The sequence below is a fragment of the Tachysurus fulvidraco genome, chromosome 13, assembly GCF_022655615.1.
Source record: "Tachysurus fulvidraco isolate hzauxx_2018 chromosome 13, HZAU_PFXX_2.0, whole genome shotgun sequence".
NCBI classification, from domain to species: Eukaryota; Metazoa; Chordata; class Actinopteri; order Siluriformes; family Bagridae; genus Tachysurus; species Tachysurus fulvidraco.
Genome location: NC_062530.1, coordinates 14591738 through 14613196, shown reverse-complemented (window position 1 = coordinate 14613196; position 21459 = coordinate 14591738). Strand labels below are relative to the sequence as shown.

General features: G+C 38.9%; 1 protein-coding gene across 3 annotated transcripts in view; it reads left to right on the top strand.

The window, feature by feature from the left end:
* The window catches only part of gnao1a (guanine nucleotide binding protein (G protein), alpha activating activity polypeptide O, a), a 72002-nt gene that overhangs the window by 36230 nt on the left and 14313 nt on the right, over positions 1–21459 (top strand). For all 3 annotated transcript variants that reach the window (XM_027161960.2, XM_027161957.2, XM_027161959.2), the window contains exons 4-5: positions 10417–10577; positions 20896–21024. In XM_027161960.2, the coding sequence (XP_027017761.1) occupies positions 10417–10577; positions 20896–21024 (290 nt within the window). The remainder of the gene's footprint in view (positions 1–10416; positions 10578–20895; positions 21025–21459) is intronic.

Below are 21459 nucleotides of genomic sequence, written 5' to 3'. Positions count from 1 at the left end.
CTACCCTAGTTTGGAGACATTTTTACAATTAGGTCAAGTTAAGCAGATCTAGTACCCCAGTGAACATGCGTTGAATTAGTTTATGTTGGTAAATGATCTTACTGTGGGAGTCTATACAGTCCCTTACTGCTCTCTGTATAGAAACAGTCTAGATACAGTCCCTTACTGCTCTCTGTATAGAAACCTTTTCTGTATCTTTCTTAGCTCAACTTCTCTTTTTTCCATTTCCTTCACCCATTCATGTATGTTGAAATACACCAGAAAAGGAACATTTCAGCTGGTGATGTCATCCTGGAACATTGACTGCATTAAATGCAACTCTTTGGCTATTGTCTTGTATTAAGCTTTGTCACCCGTTCCCCCTCCACCTCCAACACACTTCTACATTATACTGTACTCACTCTCCACTCCTTACTACAAGTGCACGTTTTTCTTAGGAGATACAGACCTGGTTATTACAGTGCTTCAGAATTGTTATACCCCATACTACCATTTACTGTGCTTGAGTTAAGTCAAACTTGATATTTCATCATTTTCCTGATATAAATACTAGGCTTGGAAGGGAGGGAAGAAAGAAACGGACCACAAAAACTGGGCTGCTGAACATTAGAACATTCAGCTGTCCAATTTCATTAAGTCTGAGCTAATGATTAGTATCATATTCTTATTCTTGGGTGGCAGTGGGGTATGTATTGTACTGACAGACACCCAGTTTAATTTTTTAATATTCTGTTTGGCTGAGTGGGTGTGCTCTATGCCCAGCACAGTGAATAGATAAATATACAACATCTGGTCCATTATCATTCAAATAAAGCAGTTTGCTTTGGTAATGAACTACAGCTTCCATATGTCAGGTACATCTAGTTTAATCATGGTCTAATTAATGGATTAATTTCTGAACTTGAAACTGATAATGTTTTAGGTAAATATTGGCAGTACTAATCTAGGAGGCAATATAACTGTACAGTCCTAGTTAAGGAGATGCAGGAAGGCTTTGATCCCATCAGAGAAGAAAGCACAGGACTGCACAGAGATATTAATGGTAGGACTCAGCATCCATCACAGAACACACATACCACAGTAGGGAGCTGCTGATATGGACTGATGCATCTGCTCTCTCAGCAACACCTAGTCTGTTTAATTCATCATCCAGAGAAAAACCCAAACTTCCTTTTTTTCTGTTCTCTGTTTCTGTTTGAAAGAGAGCAAATGCCAGACATGAAGAAAGGGTACTTTTTTTCATTTTCTTCTTTATTTCTGGGGAAGTGTCTTGTGACGTTACCATTTGTTCTCTGTTTCATATCCTAGCAGTTCTTTTGTCTCTGTGAGCTTTCAGACAGGTCCATTTTTAATGTCATTCCATTAATGTGTGTGTACACAGTGATTTGAAAGGCCGAGCTATAGAGGCAAGCGTAAGGTAAAAGTAATGCACAAAATGTACAGCACACTACATTAGAGCATTAGTAGAAGCAGAGGTCTCAATATCAACATAGCACCATGTGTCACAGGAATATTATGTTAGTTGCTCAGGGTGGGCGTGGTCCCCTGATGATAGGTGGTTGGGGAGGGGGTGATTGAGAGGGCACCGACGCCTGGTGCCCTGCCCTGCCATTAGACCACAACTGGAGTGCTCAGCGGTCTAGCAGAATAACAGCTAAATATTTCATCAAATCAATAATTCATCAGCTGCCATGGAAGGGAGAGAGCAAATGAGAGGAGCAGATGATGGCTAGAGTGAAAGAGGGAGAGAGGGAGATGTGCAGCGATGGAAAGACAAAGAGAGCTAAGAAAATTGAGAGAGGAAAAGAGTAGGAGATGAGCGACTGAGAAAATGTAAAAGAGAGAGACTGGATGATGTAGAGAGAATGTGACAGAGAAGGAAAAGAGAGAAGAAAATGGGGAGGGAATGTAATGAGAGAAATGGAAAGAGAGAGCATCAAACCCACAATCGCATTTCCCAGGAAAGTCACGGTAACCATAGGAACTGGAGCTGACTGTCACATGATGCGGAGGAGTGGTGAGCGAGCGGGGGAGGGAGGCTAGTTGTGTGAGAGTGAGTGACAAAGCGAAAGAGAGCAAAAGAGAGATGATCATCAAGAAAGGCAAAGACAAGACTTGTGTTGCTTTAATCCTGTTTCGCTTGAAAGGATACATGCAGCCTTTCTATCAAACGTCACATCTGATTCCAGTGTGTCACATAAAGAAAGCAATGTGGGGAAAGCGAGAGCAACAGGGACCCAGTTGAACATGAATAAGAGATCTGCTGTAATGAGATTTTGTGGAAACGGAGGTCTGGCCTCTTCCTCTGAACATGTGCAGTATTGACTGCGTACACTGGCCAACACAAACCCATCTCTGGTTTCAAGAAATATTAATAATAGCCAGAGTATATAACAACGTACATTACTGTATTCAGAACATTCACTTGGCCTCATGTCAACTGTTTGGAATATGATCCTTTAAATCATATTACATTGCATTTTTTCACTTAAAAAGCCACTATGGAATTCTTATTTACATTCATTTTACTGTTATTTTTTGTGTATCGCTTTATCTGATGAAGTTTCATTTTTCTTCTGCTGATCTTTTAGCACATCTTGTATAGGGTGCTGCATACTAGAGGGAGGTGTAAAAAGAAAAAAGTGCCTAAATCTAAAATTACAGAAGCAGAAATGTAAGCAACAAAACATTTAAAAACATTACAAAACATAAAGATAAAAATTTCTGTTTTGATTTTTATTAAACTATTTTATTTATATTTTTTACACAATATTTTTACACAATATTTTTTCATTAATAGTACCATAATTAATATTAAATATTACTGAATATTTTTCTTGGAATTTTGAAATTTATTATTTTATTTGAAACTTTTTCCCAAAACTCCATAAACTTCCCATTTGCTACATTTTGTGAAGCAGCTACAAGCAGGTTCAGTCCTTTTTCAGAGGATTTTTAACTAGTATCTTGCTAGTTAAACCTGTAAGCAGTGGATGAATCGAGGAAGGCACAGAGGAGCGACGCCACCTTTAGTTTTATATAAGTGGCAAGCGGAGCCGAGCTCCAGGACTTAATTTAATGGAAATGTAAATCATATAGCATGGCATAATGAAGACGAACTGCTTTCATTTCACAACTGTAACATGTCAAATCAAATTGATAATTGATGTACTGTATATAGCTCTTGAACATTGAAGCAATTGAAGAAAATGTCTTTAAAGTTGAGTGGAAAAAAGCTGAACATACTGAAATAGCAACTTTATTACTTCTATTACTGCACATGATCCCATTTTGCCCTCAGAATAGCTTCAGTTCTTCATGGTACAGATTTGACTAGGTGTTGGAAGCGTTCCGATGAATTGCTGGTCCATGCTTACATGCGAGTGCATCACATTATTGTGGCAGATTTGTCAGCTGTACATTCATGCTTCTTCTTGAAGATGCTCTGGTGAATTTAGATGTGGTGGCTGAGGAGATCATCGATGTGCACAGCATTCATTGCCATGTTTAAGGATCCAGTTCGAGAACTTGTGCTTTGTGACATGCTGGAAGTCTTTAAAAGTTGGATAAATTGTGGCCATAAAGTGATGCATGTGGTCAGCAACAATACCCAGACAGGCTGTGGAATTCAATCAATACTGGATTGGTATTAAGAGGCCCAATGTGTGTCAAGAAAATATATCCCTACCATTACACCACCCTCACACCACCAGATTAAACAGCTGAAACCAGGCAGGTTGGATGCATGGATTCATGTTGTTGTATGTTGACAGGAGATTAACCTGTGTGGTTTTCTGCTGTTTGTAGCCCATGCATCTCAAGGTTGAACTTGTTTTGTATTCTGTGATTATGTACTGCTAACCACAGTTGTAAAGAGTGGATATTGGTTACCATAGTCTTACTGTCAGTTTCAGCCAGTTTGGCTATGCAGAAGTGCTGCTCACTGCACGTTTTCACAATTTGAGTTTTGCATAAAAATTCCAGGTGATCACCAGTTTCTGAAATAGTCAAACAAGTCCATCTGGCTCAAACAACAATGCTACATTCAAAGTCACTAACATGTCCTTCATTCTGATATTTTCTATGAAAATCACCTAGGGTACTTGACCTCTATCTGCATCATTTTTTGCTTCTTGATTCCCTCATTAAGTAATTCCACGAATGAGCAGGTAAATTGGTTTTCCTAATTACCTCCTGTAGTGTCAGCAATGTAATATCTATTTAAATAACGGTGATCATTTTGTTTCTGTTCACATTGATATTGGTGTTACTCATTCATACCTCTTCATTCAGCAGTATCTTGGTCAAGTTGATATGGAAGGATCCAAAGATCTGAGATTTTAACATCAACCTTCATAGACCATTTTGCGTGTGGCTCAAACTTGTATTGCATACATTATGATTAGAACAGTATATTAAAACATGCATACTGGTCACATGACGTCTTCTTACATTCAAATTCAAATTTATTTGTATGGCGTGTTTAACAATTGACATTGTCTCAAAGCAGCTTTACAGATCACAAACATAAAACAAAAGGCTAATGTAAAGAATAATATAATACAAAAATTCAATGTGTTTGTATTTATCCCCAACGAACAAGCCTGAGGTGACTGAGGTGACTGTGACAAGGAAAAACTCCTTTGGATGGTAAAGGAAGAAACCTTGAGAGGAACCAGACTCGAAGGGGAACCTATCCTCATGCACACTTTTTCTTACTGTTCATAAAAAGATATTTTATGTTACATCAGGGATGTAGGATCTTTGGTGTCAGTTAATTGCCTTATTGTTCTATTTCCATGACTATTCTTTATTTATGACAATATATATCTAATAGTAATGGACCACTTTCAAAATGTGGTGAATAAATGGTCTCTGAGAAAATTTGCAGGGTTTATTACTCTTTCATTAAGAAATATGATACATGTAAGGTGTATGTTGGTGTTACTGTTGAACTCATTCTAAAGATGTGTCGTAGTGTAGGGCTTTTTACTACAACATAGCATTTGGAAGGGACAGATTTTAAGGGTGTTTTCACACATAGATCGTTTGAGCCCTCCAAACGCTCTCGGAGTGGCTCATTGTGTATATGTGAACAAACCATGTGATCTGAGACCCCTTAAAAGGACCCAGAAGCGAACCGTACTCAGGCCACCTCCGGAGGTGGTCTGAGTACGGTTCGTTTGTTGGTTCGTTTGTGGTTCGATTTGTGTGCGACATGTGAAAGCAATGAGGTCCCGGTCTGCTTTGCGTTTCATTTCGCCAAATGTCCCTGGAGGCTTGCCATACCTGCAGCCGTGTTCCTTCACTGTGACTGCGGAAAACAAAAAACTTTTCGCCATGGCAGGTCGCGGAGTCGTGTGGTCTTATGAAGAAATCTGTGCACTTATTGATATTTGGAAAGAGGATGGCATTAAATGCCAACTATTCTCAACAAATACTATACATATATATATATAATTAATATTTTAAAAATAGACCAAATACCCAAAATCCATTGCTGCACAGAATTCTGGGTTCTGAGTTCTTATGAAGTTGAGGTGTGAACACAAAAGGGTCTGAGCTCATTTCAATAAAGGACCAAAAAGAGAACTGGGTTCTCTTTTGAGTCCACTATATTGTGAACACCAAACGGACTGAGGTCACATTCGGCTAGTTCCTTTTCTGGTTCACTTTAAGTGAACTGGGTTTGGTTCTTTTAAAACGAACTATATGTGAAAACACCCTAAGATTGTCATTGTATATTCATATGTCAGATGGATGTGTTTATGAAAGATTACATGGCTGCTTAGTATTTGTTACATTTAAGCCATCAAATGCAGTCAGAAAGCATGCAAATAAATCTCTACACTTGAGGTTGAAACTGCTGTCGTTTGGACATGTTATACTATTGTCCAAGCTGTGCTGGAATTCATCAGCACACTGAATCAGATTGGGGTATTCAGCAGCATCGTGTTGTGTAATTGACACTATAAACTGTGTGTAAACGTCCCTTCTTTTTCATTTGTGCCCTTGTTGAAAATACTGTACATGAAACCTGATTAGATAAGCAAATACTGCAGACAATGCCGCACATTCATGTGACAACACGCGGTTTAACATTTTCTATGTATAGCTTTTTTAATACTAGACAGTTTCACAAAGTGGCTTAACTTCTAGGCTTATTCTAGCCTCATGATAATGTTTAAAAGCCATCTTAATTGTTCCTAAGTGGTACCATTCACAGTAATCTCATGTATCTTTAGGCTGTCAATGTGGGCCGTTGTCAGCAGCAGTAAGTAGTTTGCAGGTGATGAGACTCCAACCAGAAATATTTAGCAGGAGGATGGATCTGGATTTTTGTCAGCTGATCTGAGTGCCTAACATTATTAGAAGAATACATCTTGTGGTTAAATTTAAGCAATCTTCAGTCAGTGAGATGCTTTTGATACATGAATAAATGTCTCAATTGGCTACTTGTGATCACCTTAGACAGATGTCAATACCAGGTATGAAAAAGGACTAAAACACACCATGATATGCATGATACACTTTCACATACATGTATGGTCGAATTACTGATTATGGGATTTTTTTTTGTGAAGAAGGAGATGGCACTCAATCAGGTGCCTCCAAGCTCTCTAACTACAATGCACTTTTAAAATCTCTGTATTTTTACCCATTATGGATATAATGGTTAATGTGTGATTCCAGAGCTTTTTTCACTGCCTTCCCCAGCCAGCTATTTTCATCCTGATTTCCAGTTCCTCTATAGACACTTCACTTATTTCTGTAGAGAATGGGCATACAGCCTTATTCATTTTCCAAGTGCTTGACCTGTATCAGCACCCTTAATTAGCTTGTCCCTCATATGGGACTAGAGCCGAGGATCCTCTGTATAGGTACTGAGAGAGCAGCATCAACTGTGACAGAATTGACTTGGTGATGAGGATTAGTGGTGTAACACTGAATAGATTCTCTAATCCTTGTCTGAGCAGTTTGGACTCATACTTATGGTGCAACGGTTATGCTGTATTCCTGCATCTTTGTAAGTTAAGTACTTTAGGCTTTTTTGAAAATAAATGTTAAACTTGCTGCCAGTCTCTTGGCCCATATTGTTATTCTCTGCTGGTCACAGACACTGATCTGTGAATTGTGATCCAACTCGAATCCGGTTGGATATACATTAGAAAAACCTCGAAAAAACAAATGAATTTATAATACACAACCTTCTGTAATGGCAAGTACACCATCTGATTTGACAGTGCTGAAGACTCGACTGACATCTTCCATGCTAGCTCAGAACTGATCCATGTAAATACAGAAGGATAATGATGGCTATGAAGAGTGAACTGAAATCTCTGCTGGCCTATAAGTGCATCCAGCATCAGATTAGTTTCCAATGGAGACACTTGCTTCCAGGAAACTGAGGGTAATATCAGCTCCATATTGCAGCAGTAAAAGTCATAACTGATTTCATGACATTATTGAGCTCCCCAGCATATAACAGTATGTAAATAGGAAGAGTATCAAAGATCATTGGATGGATTGTATTTTTCACACATATCAATTACTGCACTGGTTGAGGAAAAACTGAGACCGGGATAAACAGGGCAGGCTACTGTAGCACAGTGTTGCTTGTCTCGGGGATCCAAATGTCTAAAACCCTGAAACCTATCACACCTTGAATAAATAAATGCTGATGAAGGACATGCCCCATTCTCTTTGGCCTGCGCTTGGCCCTTGAAGAGCTCTTACATGTTTTATTAGAGCCTGATCACAAATTCAATAGGCAATCACATGCCTGATCCTTATGTTGTTTTAATGGCATGCTGAAAAAAGATGCATGGCTAGTGTCCAAACTGCAACAGGGCCGGCCTACCTGCAAGCCGGAACACCCCTTTTTTCTTCAACTTTTTGCTCTGGCTTTGATCAAATTATAAAAAAAGAATTTGTGTATTCTTTGTTCATTATTTGTGTTTGTTATCATGCATGTAACATGACTATGATTTAAATGTGTTTGTAAGCAGCACTGACTGAGTAGGAATTGATTTAGATTTCTAGTAGTATTGACCCCTTCAGTATTGCCCCAAGTTTGTCAGAAGCTGTATTAAAAGCAGCCTTTAGTGAAACAGAAAAATAGTTACATTACTTATATTGGTCAGTACAATAAAAAACCTTTAATTATTCCCTGTTGTTACCCATTATTCCACAGTACCAACACTGTTAAGTTTTAATCACTCAGCCACAGCCTCCACATTTACTATTTATAGATGTTAAAAGCACCTTTATAACACCTTCATGTTTTTGTTAAATTATGTTTGCTGACCCTGTGAGTGTATTACAGTAATTACAGCTCTACTGTGGCAGCTGTTACTGTTTCTGTTGTAGTGCATTGGACATGCTGTGCGTGTGTGTGCTGCGTGTGTGTGCGTGCGTGTGTGTGTGTGTGTGTGTGAGAGAGAGAGAGAGAGAGAGAGAGAGAGAGAGAGAGAGAGATACATAGGAGTTCTAGAAGGTTCAATCCTGCTGAGTTCAGAGGACCTCCTCCCAAAGGTCACTCTCACCAGGGGAGGCGGAAAGGGAGCCTCGCCCAGCCAATCACGCGGGCTCCTGCTGACCATGCCACCGCCTGTGGCATTGCTGTTGAAATGGTTGCTCTATCAGAAGCTGCTGACGACTAATACGATGGACTCCATTTTGGTCACTGTGAGAGATTAGAGCATTGAATTTATATCATAGTCTAAGGATTTATTAATTACTTTAATGTTAATGGTAATTTATTCAGTGAGAACTGTACGATTCCCATCCCCTTATCCTCCAGTCCTCTCTTTTCTGTTTGGGCAGTCCACTATTTCTCACAGGAAACAATAGAGAAAACAGAAAACTTGCAACTCCCCATCCTCTCTTATTTCTTGCCTTTCAGTGTGAGGCACTCACCCCCAATCCCTCTCCCACTCTCTCTTTTCTACTGTGTGTTTCTCACACTCTTTGCATTGGTCTCTCAATTGATAGTTTTGAGAATTTGAGGAAGAAGGCTCAACCCGTTGATAGCAATCCCTTGAGGGCTGTTCTCATCTTATCGCCACAGAGAAGCTAAAAGCTAAATGCTTCTTTCATGGGTTAGGGCTATACAAAAGAACAATAGCAGAAACTAAGGAAGTGTTGCAGCAAAGCCACAAAGTGTTATTAAGTGCAACCCAGGAAATGTGAGTGGCAGTTAATGGAAGCAGGAAGTGAGGCAAAAGTTTAGGAGGTGAGTATGGATAATATACTGATTTTACTCACAAGTGGCTTATGTATACACACAAAGTTGTCACTGATTATATGAATCAGTAGATGAGTTATGAACCAGTGTTGACTTTATTCCTCCTCTTGTCAACACCCCCTGACCTATCTGCTGCTGGTAACTAGGCCCCTGGGATTTGAGTGGCAGGTAGGAGGTATAGCAGCAGGATATTGAGACATCCAGCATGAAATCTAGCAGAGTATTTGTGCGAATTTTCAGAGCCACAGATTAGGGATTTAGTTAAAAGTGACAGGTCCTGGATTCCTCTGTTCATGTTTCGCTTCTTTGGTCTTTTTTATACCTATTATCAGAGCAGACTTAGACCAACATGCTCAATAGCCCTTCCCCCCCCTATGTCTGATGGATATTCTGTGTGTGCATGTGTGTGCATTTATGTACATGAATGTGTATCAGGTTCACAACACAATGTGGGCCTACAGGAAGCATGTGGGATTAGTGGACTAGAAAGTAATGACAAGGATCACGCTCTCATACACACACACACACGTGCTCACACACACACACACACACACACACACACACGCATGCACACACACACAGGGCTTTAATTGCCTTAATTCCTGGTGCTACCTCTTCTTTCTAGTGGGACTCGACACAGAGCATTAATGTTCTCAGCAGCCGTGTTAAAAGAGCACATTCATAATGATGTTTGCTGAAATCTGTTCTAAGCTCAGCTCTCCCTGTTCTTCTAGTGCAATCATCTTTATGTGCTAAAACTCTACACCTGATCCAGCGACAGTGGGTCAGCATGTGCTGTACAGTTTTACAACCGTGCCCTCTTTACTGTTTAAATAGAACAAGAAGGGTGACGTTGTGCCCGGTGCTGAGACTGCTGTTCACTGTAACTTAGTCAGCACTGCTTGATAAGATCAGTGTTGTATCCAAACAGGAATGGACCTGTTGTATTACTTCTTTCAGTCATATGGGCTTTTGTTTAGAGTAATCACTGAGAGATGTGAAAAATAGGCCAGGTATTGCATTGTTTGTTTAATGCAATTAGGTTCTTTTTGTGTGTAAGGACATTAACCATTTTGCTCTCCATTTCAAGGTATAAAGGTGGTATTAACTAGGTTTGTACCTTATAATGAGCTCCCTGTTAAATGTGTGTGTTTGTGTTTTCTCTGCAGGCCGATGCAAAGATGGTGTGTGATGTTGTGAGTCGCATGGAGGACACCGAGCCCTACTCTCCCGAGCTCCTGACCGCCATGATGCGCCTGTGGGCCGATTCAGGCATTCAGGAGTGCTTCAGCCGTGCCCGTGAGTACCAGCTCAACGACTCAGCCCAATAGTGAGTATTACCCCTTAAGTTCTTCTAATTAATGATTAATGTTCTGATTAATGATAGCTGTTTTCAGATGGAAATGAGCAATACCAAATGTCTCCAGTGTTTACTGGGGTGATTTCTCAAAGCTGATTTCTGATTTCTCAAAGCACATATCATACACACTTCAGTTAACAGAGTATGGGCTAATTGTGCTCTTGGCTGTCGCCTGGCATTAAACAACCCCATAGAGAGAGAGATATGTGTGTTAATGTCAAAACAAGATAAGATACGGTTACATCCTGAGCAGAAGAAAGCTGATTTAGTGTGCATGCGTACGGCAGCGTGCTTGAATAGGATCGTGCTGAAAGATGTGAGTCAGCAGTAATTTTCGATCAGGCGCTGTGGTTTGCTTTAATGGCCTGGGAAGTTGGTGCTTATGGAAAGCACTATTTAGAAGAAGACAAATTACTCCTTCGTAAAGATGCCGGTTGAGATGGTGCCGAAAAGCAGGAAATGGGCAGAGGACCAATCATAATGTTCAAGATTCCCACATGTCCTTAGTTTCTCTGCTGTCCAAACATTATGTCTACAGCAACCATTCTTCAGAATCTAAACATTTTTTTCTTTATTGTGGTTCATTTTTTTTGCGTTTTAGGAAAAAGCACTTTTAATGTATCATTTTTCTCTGTTACTCTCCATGGTTACTTCTGAGTCACCTAAATATGCACTGTAGCTCTCACACTGCAATTGGACCTCTAAAATGATCCTAATTAAGGACCAGTGTTCACTTTGTTGGGTAGCTGTAAACTACACAGTATTTGATGTTATAAAAATTGTAATTATGTGCAAAACAGCAGCTTGTGTGTCCTTGACAGATCTGTAGTGGTGCAGTGGCAATTAGCACAGATAAAATTGAGATAATGGTGATGTGTAATTTATGATCACTAACACCATCCAATTCTGGAAATTTCCCTGCACATTTCACACAACACTGAGTTGTTGAAGATTAATCCTTCCGATCTGTTTTAATCCAAAGAATCTGTTGTTCACATTACAGTGCACTTTGCACTGCCATACAAAAAAGATGGCAGAACATTATATTCTCTTTAAACTTGTAGATTGCAACCAGGTTTTGGATTGGCCAAGTGACACATACACTTGCCCGCTTCCTGTTTGCTTTTTTTGAGAAGGATGAAAATAGAACGGCGCGAAATCGATGATGAGAACATAATAGGGCAGTTCATCTTTTTAATGCAGCCCATTTTAGAGGTAACAGCTACCCCATATATTGATTGACTTCTATTGTAGGTGGAATTCTTTTCATTCTGGTCAGTGAACAGGAACAAGCTTCTTAGAGAATGACAACACATTTAAATCAGCTTCAAGAATCGCAACACTGCCAAAATGCACCTTAATCATACTCAGCTCACGAGATCTACAAGATGCTTTGAAAAGATAATTCAATAAACCAATGAGTCTAGTTTATTTTTATTTTTTTCTTTATATCTCACTAGGACAAATGTCTGTGGTTTGTCTGGATCCCTCTGACTTAGTTTTTTGACACAGAAATTGCACTTCCTGCAAAAAAAAAAAGTTAGGTCAGATTAATATGTAGGCCATATTCAGTATATTGTTCACAATTCTGTCTTCCAAAAACATACTGGAGCTTTTCCAGTTGTCCATAATGCACCATGATAAACAATGTCAAAGGCAGTCACCCATAATATCCACCCCAAATGGCCATAATGCTTTAAGTTTGTTATATTGATTTAGACAAAGCTTCACTAAAGAATACAGAGAGCAAATATGGTAATGCTCTTTAAAAAGTTGTTACAACTTTTTTTAATACAACTGATTGTTATGGAACACATCTACTGTCACAGAGTGGTGAGCAAACCTGCGTAATCTGTACAAAACTGTTCCATGCAGTGCTCCAGAAAATGTTCAGTGTAGGGAATAGTGAGTAGGGAACAGCCGTAGAGCCTGGAGTGTGACCTATTACTGGACTATGAAAGCTTAGATTTTCATCACAGCCAACAGCTGCGTCTTCGAGATCCTGTTGGCACTCAAATTAGAGCAGTCTGCATTACCTTAGTAAAATAGGCATGATGAGTGTGGGACTGAAACATGATGAAAAAAGCAATCAGTTTTTAGTGAAATTTTTCTTAGCATTTAAGTGGTGCCTTCAGTTACCGCTGAAGGGCCATGAGTCCATCATAGAGAAACTTGCACATATACATTCATATAAAACAATTTAATAGTGAAAATTCACCTATATTCCTGTTTTTGGGAAGTGAAACTAAACCAGATGGGTGGACACCCAGAGGAAACCTATGCAGACTTGTGAAGCTATTCAGACAGTAACCCAAGCTTATGATTGAAGCGTGGACCTTCGAGGTCAAAGGCATTGATGATAACCTCTGTTCCAACATGCCACCCAAAAAAGCAATTCTCTTCAATTAATTTATGGTAATAGGTCAATCCAGTCTTTAGCGCGTTCAAAGATCGCCTTGCCTGAATTGGTTGCTAACCCTAGTTTATGGAAATAATTCCAAGTCAGGCAAACTCATAAACTGTTAAAATGAATGCTTTCTCCATTTTGTTTCTTGAGTGCTACACTACAAAAGACCTCCTTTTTATGTTTTCGACAAAGAATCGTCCTGCAACACACAACTATTAATTATGAATGAATTTCACCAAGGTTAATATAATTATGCTTCTGAAGTTTTACTTTGAAATAACAAACTATTACTGAGTCATGTTAAGCAGTACATTTATATCTATAACTACAACTACACTGTTCTATAAAGCTACAACTGGTTGATATGTAAATGAGAATATGGATAATGTGTATACACTGTCTGAAAGGTGTACAATGTGGACATACAGAGGAGTAAGTGCACACAATTTTCCCCTTCGGTGTCTTTCTGGCTTATAGTAAGTGCATGGAACATAGCATTTCTCTTGATGGTCCATTTAGTCACAATGGTGGTAACAAAGGTTACGCTTTACTGTACGTTTGCCTGTGTGTGGTGAGGTGGTCATTAGAACACGGTTGCTTGAACCTCTATTACATCTACAGGATGGCCGACATGATTATGACAATCCACTGTTTAACACTGACCTTCATTTGACCACAGTTTGTGAGGCCTTGTACAGTATAAAGGTGTTCCTCCTCCACTACCAACCCTAACATCTCTGCACCTTTTCAACTTTGAAAAATGGTTGAAGAAAATCAGTAGATGACATGGACACACAGCTGATTTCCCGTTTCCCACAGGATGTGCTAGACAGTTCCAACAAGATGTCTTTGGCTTGATGCCCTATTATCGTTTATCCTTCACAGTAACTTTCCATTGTTATCGGCAGTAGCTCATCTTCAGCTCTGTACTTTATTTTCCATTTGCACCTTTGAGGTTATGCTCTCTGTTTTTGTTCCATGATTTTCTCAGTTACTCTTCTGCTTTCTTTGGTATCTGTAAGCAGTTATCCGGCCATCAATGGGACAGACTGATTTTGAATTTTGTTCTAGATGTATTTTGACTTCCACAGTGTTGTATCAGTACAAAAACACTTCAGAATTCCAAACATTAGTTTTTCAACAGAAAGGATTAAATGTTAAAAAAAAAAAGTGTTGTATGTAAGCAAAGACAGCAATGTATTACATAACAGACCACTTTCATGAAAGAAAAAAACAGAAAGGCTACTGATGCTCCTGAGCTACAACAGTAACATTCATTTTTCTTTATTTTACATGAACAAATGTACCATAAATGATCACAAATATAATAGAGGTGTAATCAAATACTAAGCTTAATATTACAGGTTAAATATGTTCTGATCGGTGACTTTATATCGTTTCCAATAATTCTTCAATGTTTCTGTGTTGTCCTTTCTCATTTCAACCTCTATTCAAATCTCATCTGTTGCTAATCTCTTACACCCTGATTTAATAATCTGCTATTTCTCTGATCACAAGGACTCTCTCTCTCTCTCTCTCTCTCTCTCTCTCTCTCTCTCTCTCTCTCTCTCTCTCTCTCTCTCTCTCTCTCTCTCTCTCTCTCTCTCTCTCTCTCTCTCTCTCTCTCTCTGTGCTGATGGGAAGCAGCAGACAGCAGGCTGGCTCCCGTTAGGTGTTGCCAGGCAGAGCACTCAAGAGGCAATAGAGGGAGGGAGGAGGTAGAACAGAGAGAGACTGAGAGAAGAGAAGAGTGTATGTTAGAGTGTGCGAGAGGGAGGGGGAGTGCTGGCAGGCAGCCTGACTAGAGAGAGCCATACAAGCTTCCCATATTAAAAGGAGCGGGGTCAAAGAATAAGCATTGCACCCAGTCTGTCCTCTACACATCTCTGCTATACCCAGAAACCATCAGCATGCAGGACTACACATGTCCTCCAGACTTCTAAAGGAAAATATAATGCTGTTTACGCCTCAAATTCAAAATCATCCAGGATGTTGAAAATATACCCAGGGATTCTTATAATCGTATGAAAAATAAAATGATTTCTGGAGGTTGCTTCTACCCAAAGCAGCTTTGGGTTGTAACAGAGCTGTAAGCCATGCCTTGTTTTCCCACAGTCATTGAGTTAAATATGAATATATAGTATATAATCGATTGTGGAGACACATATTACTTGTCTGTCAACATAATGTCCTGTCAAGAACCACCCAAAATGTCCGTCCATCCAGCAAACAGTCCTTACAGTATAATCATGTATTACAGGGCTATAATCACGTATTACAAACTCAGCAAGAGATTCAGTGGCCATTGTTGAATTGACATTAGCGAAGAATATCATCAGCTATGGCTCACAGCCAGCCATCATCAAATGTTGCATCATTGGTCAGTTCAGTCTGCACTACACGAAGGCATTTGATTGGAATGTATTATTTTTAAACGTGATGACCAAAGGCTAGTTATTAAGCAGGTCATCTGAAGAATAAATCAAGTATATCCAATACATATAATATCCAATATCCAATATAATCAATACTCTGTAAGACCACAGTGCTGGAAACAGATCTTATACCTGGTGGCATGTATGAGTGTTATTTTAATTGGTCCATTAGTTTTAGCATGTAATCCACCATGAGCATTCACAAGAGCAACAGCATCTAAATGGCAAAGATCTTTATTGTTTCAGCTTGCCTCGAGTCAGTGACCTAAAACTTACTGGTAAAGTTGTTTAGGGCCAAAAAAAAAGTAACATTGTTGAAAGGCTAAATCACCTGACCTGAACTGTTTCACTGAAAATAGGGCTGGAAGGCTAAACCCATCAACACAATAAACAGAAACACACCACAAAGTACCTCACAGAGCAGGCTAAGTGCTCACATGTGTACACACACACACACACACACACACACACACACACACACACACACACACACACACACACACACACACACACACACACACTCCAAATGGCATTTTTTTTTCAAACAGCTTATGATTAAGGTTATGATGTAACTGATGATGATGACAATGGTGAGCCACCGATTAATGTAAAGCATTATTTGATAGGATCTAGTGATCTAAAACAATATATAATATTAGTGCATGAATATCTGATTTATTTCCCCAGCTGAACACACATAGGTTATATAAATGCTTGTTTATTTACTGATTGTGAACATTTGACCCTCATTGTATTCAGTTCCCGATGTACTTGACATGGTTCTCAGAAAAAATCTAGCACAAGCGAGAAAATCCAGTCAGCCTATTATTTCTAATAGTTATATGCCATTTGCAGTGTTGTCCATGAAAAACCTACATGTAATACAGCTTAAAGTCTATTAATGTAGAATGTATGTACTGTACATTTCGGCCTAACTTGTGCTGTGCCGTACTTGTTCTGTGAAAACACTATTCAAGCAGAACATGGGGAAATAGCATTATAGTGTGTGTGTGTGTGTGTGTGTGTGTTACATGCTGTACTGATCTTGAGAGGGATGCACAGCCTCTTTTTTTGCCTTGAGACATCTTTGTACTAACCTCAGAAGGGAAGATAAATATTCAATTCACTCACTCACTCATCTTCTGCCTCTTATCCGAACTTCTCGGGTCACGGGGAGCCTGTGCCTATCCCAGGCGTCATCGGGCATCAAGGCAGGATACACCCTGGACAGAGTGCCAACCCATCACAGGGCACACACACACACACACACACACACACACACACACACACACACACACACACACACACACACACACACACTATGGACAATTTTCCAGAGATGCCAATCAACCTACCATGCATGTCTTTGCATGGTAGGATGAACCCCGACCCTGGAGGTGTGAGGCGACCGTGCTACCCACTAAGCCACCGCGCCCCCCAAGATAAATATGTAATACCTTAAACAATAATATAAAATAAAAAAGGTAATAAAATCCATGTCCTTTTGGAAGAATAAAGTAAAATGTGATTTTTAAACTTGGTTTTGAATCCAAATTCTAGCTACAAATTCTAAATAATATTTAGCACAAGCAAATGGCAGGAAATGCATTTTATTGCTAAATACATATGATTGTTAGCAACTAAATGAAGATGGCGCTATTTAATCAGGGTCTGGCAACCCTTTTTGAAACTGCTATTTATTCACATGAATATGAAAATGCATACGTGTTTTGCATACTGAGATGATTTTCTGCTTGTCACGGTTGTAAAGAGTGGTTACTTTTGTCACTTTAGCCTTTATGTGTCAGCTGGAAACAGCCTGCCGATGCTTCTCTGACCTCTATAGGCATTTCTGCCTGCAGAACTGTTGGTCGCTGGATAGTTTTGTTTTTGTACCATTCTGTCTAATCTCAGCAGAGGGTTGTGTGTGAAAAGCCCAGTAATTTAGCCTGTCTGTCACCAACAGTGAAGGCACAGTCAAAGTCTCTGAGACATTTTTCTCCCATTCAGTAGTTTGGTGTGAACACTAGCTGAAGCTCTTCACCTGTATCTGTATGATTGTATACATAGCTACTGTATGCTGTCACATGGCTAGCTGATTGAATGTTTCTATTAAAATGGCTGCCAGAGTTCATTTTTTTTGTTTGTTTGTTAGTTTTTCACAGAATTGTCCTAGGCAGCACTCCACAAATAACTCCATTTATGGAAATTCAGGAACAGTTTAGTACGAATGACCAAATACCTCATGCAGACTCAGAAATAGCAGCAGCCAGAACAAAGGGCTTGCTGTCTTTGTAGTACAGTGTAGTGGAAATTTGTCTTTGGAGAACTTATATGTTAATCAAAAACATATGCTAAGTGACATTCAGGAACTCTTGCTATAAATAGAGCAAGTATGCAAGGTTAAAAGGATCATTGATCAAAAGGACAGGGGACGTGGAACAGTCCTGTCCCAGTCATTAATGAGGAGCAGAATGGGAAACGGGTGACTACAATATACTCGTACACGCAGTCATACACACCCTCATTATTTATTTATTTTTAATATCATTTTTTCTTAGCCATTTTATGCTGCATTATCAGGCCAGGAGAATTTTTCCTCACTTTTCTTTTTCAACAAAAAAGGAAATTTTACAGAAAAATATTAGCATGCCAGAAAATAAAGCAACATTATGTAATAGATGACTTTTTAGACTAAATTAAAGTGCAGAAAGTGGACCCGAGACTACTGATGCAGTTCAAGGCAAAGCTGTCTGGTCAAATATTAACCAACCTTTTTTGATTATTTTAATGTTTGCTGCTTTTTTATAAAGAAAACAATAGCCACCATTTAAAGTACTGTACTTCTTTTTGAATGCATCTTTGCATTCTAGCATCTCTTTACAAGCTTTGCTGTATGATATGACAGCTGATCCTCACAGTGTGAAATGCCATGTGTTGTGGGCGTCCAGCTTCTGTCATATGAGCAAACTTCATGCTGCACTTTTCAGGTAGACATGAAAGAGACTGTGCCCTTATGAAGCCCTTATGCAGCCCTTTAGGACACAAGCTCACAGATGAAACATTAATGATTTCAGTTTATTCACAGGCACAGTGCCCTCTGTGGTTGTTGCAATACATAGCAGCGCGGCTGACTGCTTCTCAGTTGAAGGCCCTTGTTTAGGAGATTTCTCTGTGTAAGCTCAAGGCCTTGGCATCAGAAGAAGCTCCGTCAGCCATTTCAGTCTCTGCCTGCTTCTCCTACACCTTTCGCATTTCTGTCTGTGCTTTTTTGTTGTTGTTGTTTTTTTGTATCTAGGCAGGCCAAGTCTTCAGGGGCAGAAACTAATGAGCTGCAGTGGGACTACTGTGGCACGGTGCAGCTGCAACTGTGGCAGCATGGGCACAACCCCATGTCATATTACCATAAATGTTATTAAACAGTGATCACTCATTTATTAATGACTGATATAAACACACATTCCCATAAGCACCATAGGTGTTGTTCAGGTATGCTACACGTTACCAAGGATTTTTAGGGCAGGGTGCAGGTGGATGAGGTGTCATTTTGTGACAAAGGTGCTGGTGGATTGTTAGCACATGCCTACCAAATTCTGCATATGCCCGAGGAGTGCATGGCTTTTAAACAGAAAACAACACTAACCAATGGAGAAGGAGGAAAATGGAAGTGTGGCTTGTGCTTTGTGTACACTGTTTTTTAGTACTGTCAGTCTTCGATTATATACAGTATGTTTGATCATCTTGCTTGCCAATTTAGTCTTATTCAGTTTTCCATCACCTTTCACAATAAGCAGGATACCAGGCACAACTGAACAGTAACTGTGCCCTTAATCGTTGCCTTACCCTTCATCACTTTTTGTCCACATGACATAGTTATGTTAAGAATTTCATTGTAAAGCTGTTTTAAAAGAAAAAAAAACATTAAACTTTTCAGACTAATTTCATGTAAAAATAAGAAAATAACATTATTTATGAGATTTAGATTTCACACTTGTAGGTCTGTTTAATATTCATAGGTCAAAATCTCAGCAGATATTTTTAGTGGCATCTGCTATGAGATTTGAGATTTACACTAAAATGGTAAATACAGTTGTCTAATGTTAGCTAAATTGCACATACATGAGAGCTGTGTACAAGTCGAGATCACATGAGATTGAGGCTACATTAACCCTTGTATGTTGTTCGGGTCTGTGGGACCCACATTCATAAACATCAATAGTTTTGAAAAACGTTGCTTCCTTGTAAATTTGTTGATTTTTTTCCCACTCATAACTTGATTTTCTTTTTTTATTACATTTTATTAAAAAACAACAAAAAACGAGTAGCACTTTAATTAAATAATATGATGTAATAAAGGTAAAGGGCAAATATTAACCATATATGCTGTTTATATTGCTTGTAATTGGGATGAAGTAAACATCTGTAGAGTATTTTAACATAAAATCTTTGATTTTGTTGAATTAAAAACCCAAAAATGCAGCGGGTCACCAGACCCAGGAACACTGGCTGAGTAACAAAAATACGAACAACATACAAGGGTTAAATGAGCCACATCTGAAGCTACAAGCTTCCAGGAAGTGTTGGTTTATGTTGGAGAGTTCAGATCACCTGCAGATTTATATGTGGTTCATCTCCTGTTTTATGGGGAGAAAAGTGCTTTTGCTTTTTGACTGATCATCCATACTAGTGTCCTCCATGGTTGGTAGGTCTGATAATTTAATATAATTGGCATAAACATCACTAGATATCAAGTAATATTGTTAGATCATACAAACTTAGGAATAACACATAGAGCCTTTTATTCTTAGACTATGTCTGTTGATCTTGGCACAGCTTCTCATACAATAAAGCAAGTGAATCAATTTATTTAAAAAAAAAAAATACAGAAAACAGTGACTATTTGTTAACATGTGAAAGCAGACATAAGAATATGATAAATATGATATTATTCTTTCATGTTGCTACATTTAAGAACTTCAGCACTGTTAGATTTGTTCATTTTGTAAAAACACAAAATAATTGATATCACCTGAATCTGACATACCCTATGCTTTATTCATCTGTTCATTGGGCAAGAAAACATTTTTGTCTACATCTATCTGTCTGTTGGTCATCGGTTTAGTGTTTTTATAAGGCTAAATTGTGTACTAGTCCTATAAGCCAGATCTCCAATTTTGTGATGGTGTGCATGTAATTTCCAGCTTTACTCAGTCACAAACACTACATTGGAAAGTGATCTGTTCTATTTAGTGCAGGGATATGGGCCATCAACAAATGAGTGCTGTAACTGAGAGTTTGAAGGGTGTATAAGGATATGTGTCTCTCTTAATGTCCATTAGAGTCTGTCGAGATGCAAGAGGTAATTAGTGTCATGTTAGATATCTCTCATGATGTTTGTTCAGTTTTTGAGACCTCCCTCTCTCCCTCTGTGTCTGTTTGTGTACAGTTACCTAGATAGTTTAGATAGGATTGGTGCTCCAGACTACCAGCCCACAGAGCAGGACATTCTGAGAACCCGAGTGAAGACCACTGGAATCGTCGAGACCCACTTCACCTTCAAGAACCTGCACTTCAGGTATGTTACTCTCTCTGTTTCACAAACCATATTATCTAGCCTCCATTACAGAATACCATAAAATACAGTGATGTAACTTATTATCAGTTTAACTTATTAAATGCTGACACAAATCCAATTTGCACACTCTAAGCTCCTTGTACCTTCAGTGAGTAGGTCCAATTTTCTATCATGCCATTTTTCTGCTTTTATTGAGGGGAAAATAATAATATAACCACGTGACAGTAACGACCTAGAAAATTGCAAGCTTTTGTTTATTAGATCTTGTTAGACTAAAACGGATTCTCTTCTGAGCCACATTTTATATTTCATTATAAACCTCCCAACAAACCCAAATCTGTGATATTGTACTAGATTGCAACTTTCTTTAAAAAATCATTGCGTCAGAAAAACAAACATGAAGAGGAGACTCACTGTTTATTTGATCTTTATTAC